Source organism: Scomber scombrus, chromosome 15, assembly GCF_963691925.1.
Source record: "Scomber scombrus chromosome 15, fScoSco1.1, whole genome shotgun sequence".
NCBI lineage: Eukaryota > Metazoa > Chordata > Actinopteri > Scombriformes > Scombridae > Scomber > Scomber scombrus.
This window is the reverse complement of record NC_084984.1, coordinates 25,072,281-25,080,748: the sequence shown is the minus strand read 5'-3', so window position 1 is coordinate 25,080,748 and position 8,468 is coordinate 25,072,281. Positions and strand designations below refer to the sequence as shown.

The following is an 8,468-nucleotide window of genomic DNA, read 5'->3' as shown; positions in this document are numbered from 1 at the left end:
ATGGCACAACAAGGAGCTCAGCTGGATGAAGTTAAATATTGCTGTTCAATCTGTCTGGATCCACTTGATGATCCGGTCACTATTCACTGTGGACACAGCTACTGTATGAACTGTATTAAACAACACTGGCATGAAGAAGATGAGAAGAAAATCTACAGCTGCCCTCAGTGTAGAAAAACCTTCAAACCAAGACCTGTCCTGATGAAAAACACCATGTTAGCAGATTTAGTGGAGGACCTGAAGAAGACTGGACTCCAAGCTGCTCCAGCTGATCACTGCTATGCTGGACCTGAAGATGTGGCCTGTGATGTCTGTACTGGAAGTAAACTGAAAGCTGTCAAGTCCTGTCTGCAGTGTCTGGTCTCTTACTGTGAGCAACACCTCCAGCCTCACTATGAATCTCCTGCCTTTGAAAAACACAAGCTGGTCAACCCCTCCAAGAAGCTTCAGGAGAACATCTGCTCTCATCATGGTGAGGTGATGAAGATTTTCTGTCGCACTGACCAAAAATGTATCTGTTATCTGTGTTCCATGGATGAACATAAAGGACATGACACAGTCTCAGCTGCAGCAGAAATGACTGAGAAGCAGAGAGAGGTAAAAGGTAATCGACAAAAAGTCCAGCAGAGAATCCAGGACAGAGAGAAAGATGTGAAGATGCTTCAGCGGGAGCTGGAGTCCGTCAATCGTTCTGCTGATAAAGCAGTGAAGGACAGTAAGAAGATCTTTGCCGAGCTGATCCATCTCATTGAGAAAAGAAGCTCTGATGTGAAGCAGCAGATCAGATCCAGGCAGAAAACTGAATTGAGTCGAGTCAAAGAGCTTCAGGAGAAGCTGCAGCAGGAGCTTGTCAAGCTGAAGAAGAAAGATGCTGAGCTGAAACAGCTCTCACACACAGAGGATCACATCCAGTTTTTACACAACTATTCCTCACTGTCACAACTCAGTGAATCTACAGACTCATCCAGCATCAATATCCGTCCTCTGCAGTACTTTGAAGACATGACAGCAGCTGTGTCAGATCTCAGAGTTAAACTACAGGACATTCTGAGTGAGAAATGGACAACTGTCTCACTGACAGGGACTGAAGTGGACTTTTTAAAGTCCGAAGCAGAGCCAAAGACCAGAGAGGAGTTCTTAAAATATTCATTTCAAATCACACTGGATCCAAACACAGCATACCATTCTCTGCTATTATCTGAGGGGGACAGAAAAGTATTTTTCACTCCTAAACAGGACTATTCTAGTCACCCAGATAGATTCACTATGTATCCTCAGGTCATGAGTAGAGAGAGTCTGACTGGACGTTGTTACTGGGAGGTGGAGTGGAGCTGTGGAGGAGTTTCTGTAGCAGTCACATACAAGAATATCAGCCGAGCAGGGACCCTTGAGGAATGTACATTTGGACAAAATGACAAATCTTGGCTTTTATATTGTTACACAAACATTGTGAATTAATTTAAAGACATTCCCTCAGCTCCCGAATCATATTGTAGTGTTATTTGTTATAAATATTTGCACAACAATGTCTCAACTCCTGTCTCAGGCTCTGAATCCTCCAGAGTAGGAGTGTACCTGGATCACAGTGCAGGTATTCTGTCCTTCTACAACGTCTCTGACACCATGACTCTCCTCCACAGAGTCCAGACCACATTCACTCAGCCTCTCTATGCTGGACTCATGCTTTGTGGTTGTGGACAAGTTGCAAAGATCTGTAAACTCAAATACAGATCAACTGTCAATCAAACTATCATTGTCAGCACCTTTTTGTTCTTTTCATTTGTTGTTCTTTTGATGCTTTGAGTTTCTTTTAAATGTGTGTAAATATCGAGATTTCTTCAGATGTAAAAGTTTCTCTTTGCTCTAAATGTTGTTTAATATTTGTATATTAATATTCCACTACATTGTCTTAAACAGAGAGAACACCAGACCTACCTTTATCATGGATATTTTGTTCTCATCACTTCATCACTTTATTTGTTAGCAAATGTATTATAAAAGTTAAATTATCCTGATAATAATCATACGGAGGTCATTCATTATTTTTTTTGTATATATCTGATGTTCTGGCTTAACCTTTACATCATTTTCAGGGTCTAATTTCAATAGAAGGAATAAATTATTTATTTCTTTTTCAAGAATGAACAAAGTATTTTCTCCTGTCTTCATTTCAGGTTCTCATGAGTTTCTCAATGAGTTTTCTATCACTTGTTGCTCTAAACAATCAAGATATTTTTGTGTACCTTTTCAATGAAGATGATTTGTTGCACAGGTTTTTAAAAAAAACGGGTAAAATAATGAGAATGAATTATGTCAAATGTGGATGTGTATACGTTCTGTTGAGTCCAGACATAAAACAACTGATACTGTGTAGTCATGCACTTGAGGTCATTTCTTTTATTTCTACTAGTGCATTGCCTGTTCACAACAGGCCAATTGCTTATTATTTATCAAGAAGCACATACATGTGAATGGACTGAAACATTTATTAAATTAAAACTAAGGATTTAATAGATTAAATGGATTTAATCACCACTGAGTGTAAACCGTAAAAGCAGTTTACAGCCTTCCATTGGTTGATTCAGTTGCCAATCAAATGTATCTGCGCTCCTATTGGCAAGTTCTACTGCCTATTTTTGTCCTCTGTGTGCTCTCCTTGTTTTTTCTCAGGCAGTTTTTACTGATTGGGGTGCATGCCTGTGTCCCGTTCAGCAAGTCAGAGCCCGGAAGCCCCGCCCTGCTGTGATGTGATGGTATTTTATACCAAACAGCCCCCACTTCACTCAGACATGGAGCTGAGTGGCTCACTGTTTGCTTGTTTATTCAGAGTTTATTAATATTAAATGAAAAAACACCATATGACTCCACAGTAAATCACCTGTTAAGTATTTGATAGTCCTGTATTTGTGCTTTAGAACGTAACCGCTGTTGTTCACTGGCTTTTTTCTCTCTCGGAGAAACCTTTGCACCACTGTATCTCTGTCACTCGCTTGTTTGCTCAGCTCTCTCTCTCTCTCTTTTTCTCTGGTCTTTGCTAAAGTGAGTCTGGGAAACCAATAACAAAGTCTAACTTTTTTTAATGTTATCAAACCAAGAGATATGTCGTCCCCTCCTCTCTCTCATGACAGGGTTGTAGAACTCTGGTCAATATCATGCTGTCGAAGAGCCCAGAAGGAGCCAATCGTGGAGTTGATCAGATGGATGGTTTAAGAGATATGTGAAGGACATACATACACACAAGCAAGCAGAGATCCCTTCCTTTAGTAGACAGCTGTATAGGGATAGAGCTTTATAAATAGCAGTCAATTGAAGAAACCCCTAGGGAGTTGCAAATGGGGCTTTGACACTGGTGAAGCAGCAATCAACGGCGGCAATCATCAATCAACATATGACATGTTTATTAGTGATTTTTAGTATGTTTTCAAGCCTAAATTGTTTAGTCTGGTTGCATCAGATTCGAGTTAGTTTTCCCCCTTGCTGTGATTAGTTTGAGCAGAACACAGCAGTCACACTCAGGTTAGGACCAAAACAACAAGCAGTTAATTTGTTGCGGTAATGCGCTCCGACCTCAATCCGACCCAACTACAACCCATACTGTGCAAGTCCGAGCTGAACAGTAACCAGAAGCTTTTTTTGCAAATAAGTGAAATCAACAGTTGCTGGCAGTTAGCCAGACAGTGAATCAAGATCCCACCTGGACAAACAACGAAGACCGTTGTATTTGTCCAGACAACCTCCTTCATGACCTTCCTCCTGTGTTGAAGTTCTTGTTCCTGTCACAGACGCATTTTACCAATGAGTGGAATGAATGTTCTCGCGTGGTTCCTGTTTCCATAACTTCGGTATCATACATCAGAATACACTGGGTCAAACTAGGCCTTTAGGTCATTGTAAGGCCACACCAAACCTTGATTGTGAGACATTGCCTCCCCCTGAGACAGTAGATGCAGATGTCTGCCGCTTTTGGGGAAAACAGGAGGCACCCTGATAGTGTTGCTGTGGCAGCCAAGGTCAGAGATGTGTTTGCCTGTCTCTCTCTGAATGGAGTAGAGGTTACTGCAGTCAGGGGTTGGATATTGTTAACCCTGATGAATGGAGGACAAAGGCGCTGAGCTGCGTTCCCATATATCGTACATTCATACCCCCCATGTCTTGATTGTAGACCAATGGACTGAATTCTGCTGTAGATGTGTTGGATCTCACCATATTTGGGCATTGTTCCCTTATGGCATTATCTGTGTAGCTTCCTATAAGACTTTTCTTGGAGGACTGAAACTCCAGAATTGAAGGTGGCATCAGGACAGAGCTTGTACTATTTATTCTTTCATTCTCCTTGATCAAGTCTCAATAAACTTTCTCCACTGATGTATGGGCTGCAGATGAAAATCTAGATGCAATTCACCCAGTGGATTTTTCATTCAGGAAGTATATGAATTCCTCCTTATCAGTAATCCCATGTATTAACCGCTGTAATAACAAGCGTGGACAGGCTGTCACATCACGTCATGAGTTTAAAGGAACTAGTTCTTCAGTTGAATGTGTCGCCTGTTGAGCTGATGATGCTGCTGCATTAAAATGTGCTCTCAGCTCAGGATGACGTTTGGTTTTGACTCATCGAGGTGAGTTCATGAGTTCCTGGCAGCAAATGATGGTGGTTGATGTCAGTTTACTTCATGCAGGGAATTTCATGGGAAAGCTGTTTAGATATTAGTCAAAATCATCCGGAGGAGATTTTAATCTAAGCCAACAGAAGATCATAGCTACTTGTAAAACATGCAACTGAAGTATTCTTTTGTCTTGGAAATCATTTCATCATCGGCTTTCTTTTTTTTGAAAGATTTATTTTGGGGCTTTTTTTGCCTTTATTTTAGTCAGTATCTGGCAGAGAGGCCAACAGGAAACAGTGAGAGAGAGAGGGGAATGACCTGCAGCATAGGTCCCTGGCCAGATTTGAACCAGTGACGCTGCAATTATGTGGCATGTGCTCAAACCACTCGACCACCAGGGTGCTCCCATCATTGGTTTTCTGCCAGTTTGGTTTATGATACATTGATACTCATGAGCCTCTGCTATTGTAGCTATGGGCGTTATGGCAAATTCAACAGATTTTGTTGTTCGGAACAAAACACATCACCAAAGTTACCAAATTCCTTCAAAGTTGACCAAACTTGTGAAAGTGGGCTGATTTAAACTGCTGAATGTTATAAAGTGTAATTGTTAGCCTCAGTTGACCAATTAGTACAACGAAACTTTAGGCTTTTAGGATTGTATTTTTCTTACCTTCAAAGTCGTAGCTAACGTTCTTCCACAACCTTAAACCTTTGCTTTTTATCAAAGAACCACGGTCGACCAAATGTCAAGCTTGAAACGCTCCAACTGTCAATCATCTAACATGAGAAATTAACCTGGAAGAACTCCTTCTTCTGTGGTGTTGTCACAAAGAGAAATGTATTGTTGACATATCAACAATATCTAGACCTCAATGAGCCACATGACTTATAATAAGGAATAAGGCATTTGTGGTTGCAGAACAGAACTCTACAGATATCTGGATCGGTTGTCTGGACCAGGACTGGTCTACTAATTACTGTTACTGTGGTTACTTCAAATGAGGAGCTTTTTCATGCACTGTGCTGGAGGTCATTTCTTTGGAAACTGCAGATGTGAGTCATTGCTTTATCTGTTTTTCTGTTAGTTTGCAGGAAATATGAAAAACTACTAAACCGATATCAGTGACATTTGGATGAAATGTTCCACTTTTCTAGATCTAAATTCAAACTATTTTTATATTGCTACCATAAGTAAAGGATCTTGGATACTTCTTCCACCACTTGAAATGTAGGAAAAAAGAACCATTAAATCACTGAAAGGTGGTGCTCTGGCCTTGTCTCTACTTGTAAACACTAACTAGAACTCTGCTACTGTTCATTTGACAGGTCTTTGTTTTCCGCCTCCGTTGGAACCCTTTTTCCACCTGAATTTGGCAGAGTTACAAGGTTTCCTGCCACAAATCATCAGGTGTGGCTGATGGGTGTTTTCCAGTTCTGTTGAACTGTTTTCATCATAGATCATCTATCAGCATTTGTCGTTGGTTGCCTTGATATTGTTTTGGGGTAAATAGATGTTATCAGCGAGGTCTTTCAAGCAAATGCCCCAAAACTACATATCGTTATGTTCAAGTGAGTCCATCAGGAGGTAGTAGTGGATGTAATTTGACTTTGTTACAGAGCCAAAAAGTCAGAATAGAGAGGAATTTGGGATGGAACAACAAAATATTAAATTTTAACATCACTCACAGTTTGTTTCCGGTTTCCCACCAAGAGTCAGCAGTGGTTTCTTTTAAGCATGGCCAAATTTGTTCCCGAAACCTCAAGAGACTTTTCAAGAGACTTTATTGCCATTTATACAGACGCAGGGGACATGCACAATGGAATTTTTGTGTGAGTCACTCAGTCAAGGTTTTTGAAAGATAAACAAATTTACAATAAATATATGGTTAAAATTGCATTCACAAAAAGAGTAGCAAAACAAAGGTTTGAGAGAAAGATCCAAGTTCTAACCCAAAACATGATCTTTCCCGAACAATAACCAAGTTTTTGTTGGCACATAAACCTAAACAAACCTTAACCATAGCAGTCTAAGATCACAAAATGGTTTTTATTTTTGATTACTTCCTAATGATAATGGAATCAGAAGAGAAAAAGGTTTTATGTGTCGTTCTGGAGGGCATGAACAGGGCAACTGTAAGGACAGAGTGCTATTAAGTCGCACCCAACCCTGGGGGTAAAACAATTTAGCATTCTGCATCAACTTTGTATTAAGTGAAAGTGCCTCCTTGTCACTTCTGTCTGCTAGCAAACAACTGAAAAATGCCTAAAAGCTACTGTGTTACCAGCGTAAAGAACCAAGACCTGTTTTTATAAGCTGCTAAACAGAAAAACTGAGCCTTTAACAAGATAAAAATGTGTAACGTTACAGAGCTGTGTGCCATCAGGTGGAAGAGGCAGACCTGACAGCCAGCAGCTCTAAAACCAATGTAAAAATGACACATATACCTGAACACTAGACACAGAGAACACACATGAAAGTGAAAAGAAAGCACACCTTTTATTGAAATGTATACCGTGTTTGTAATAGACGTTTAAATGGGGTCATCTCTATGTTCCCACAGCCCTATGTTCCCACATTACTTAGACTTTTACTTTTTTTTTCAAAATTAGGCCCTATGTTCCCACAGCCTGATGTTCCCACATTTCTAACTTTTTTTTCAAAATTAGGCCCTATGTTCCCACAGGGTTAGGGTTAGGGTTATATTTTACAACTGCATCCATTACATTCATCCCCCAAAATTTTCCCCACACTCGTCCGGGTCTACGGCACCTAGTGTCACACTGTAAGATAATTCCTTGATAACTTAACTTTACTAACTCTTAAAGTAAGAGACCGAGAACAGAAGTAGTTGAACAGCCAACTGGGATCTTTATTGAAGATGCGATAAACACGGCATACAGTAACGAAGACTATCGAAAACAGTTCTCACCCCACCCCCTCTCAAGGCTACATGTCTGTGGGCAAAGGGCTGTGGGAACATAGGGTCTACATTTTAATAATCTCTTAGAAATGTGGGAACATAGAGCTGTGGGAACATAGGGCCTAAATTTAAATAATTTCTAAGAAACGTGGGAACATAGGGCTGTGGGAACATAGAGCTGTGGGAACATAGGGCCTACATTTTAATAATCTCTTAGAAATGTGGGAACATAGAGCTGTGGGAACATAGGGCCTACATTTTAATAATCTCTTAGAAAATGTGGGAACATAGAGCTGTGGGAACATAGGGCTGTGGGATTATAGAGCTGTGGGAACATAGGGCTGTGGGAACATAGGGCTGTGGGAACATAGAGCTGTGGGAACATAGGGCTGTGGGATTATAGAGCTGTGGGAACATAGAGCTGTGGGAACAGAGAGCTGTGGGAACATAGGGCTGTGGGAACATAGGGCTGTGGGAACATAGAGCAGTGGGAACATAGGGCTGTGGGAACATAGAGCTGTGGGAACAAAGACACTCTCCCGTTTAAATCACAGACTACCTAATCTGCACTCAGCTGAAATGCTAACTGTGAAAAGAGCCTAAATGGGAAATGATAGCATGTCTGTGCCTGTAATTTACCCGCCTATGTTTACAAAGTGTACTCACTGTATTAGCTGTAAAGAGTGCCATGCCAGCCTGTTATGTAGAAGAGTTTGCTATACAGTGCTATGCTGTAACTACCTTTTCCTCTCTGGTAAACACAGGGTGCTAAAATAATCCTTTGACATGCTTAAAGCTTTTTTTTTTAGCTAACTACAGACATTTTGTTAGCGTTTGGTTGTATATTGTTTTCCCCTCCAGTTAGCGTGTGGCGGACTGCCATAACATTTCATATTGATATGGTTTCTAAGGGATGAAGCCCTGTGACTTCTATGAT

The 8,468-nt window shown here is 40.7% G+C and overlaps 1 protein-coding gene across 1 annotated transcript; it reads left to right on the top strand.

The window, feature by feature from the left end:
• LOC133995649 (tripartite motif-containing protein 16-like) lies at nucleotides 1-2,746 on the top strand. The gene is made up of 3 exons (XM_062435126.1): nucleotides 1-1,435; nucleotides 1,478-1,769; nucleotides 2,671-2,746. Exons 1-3 carry the CDS (start codon nucleotides 1-3, stop codon nucleotides 2,744-2,746), a joined length of 1,803 nt encoding a protein of 600 aa, XP_062291110.1.
• Nucleotides 2,747-8,468: the final 5,722 nt, after the last annotated feature.

Bases quoted from the DNA above. Each gene is read 5' to 3' on its own strand.
- LOC133995649 (XM_062435126.1), top strand. From the start codon at position 1: ATGGCACAACAAGGAGCTCAGCTGGATGAAGTTAAATATTGCTGTTCA. The intron at 1,436-1,477 runs GTTACACAAACA...ACATTCCCTCAG, and splicing joins CAAATCTTGGCTTTTATATT to CTCCCGAATCATATTGTAGT. The intron at 1,770-2,670 runs GTTCTTTTCATT...GTTTTTTCTCAG, and splicing joins ATCATTGTCAGCACCTTTTT to GCAGTTTTTACTGATTGGGG.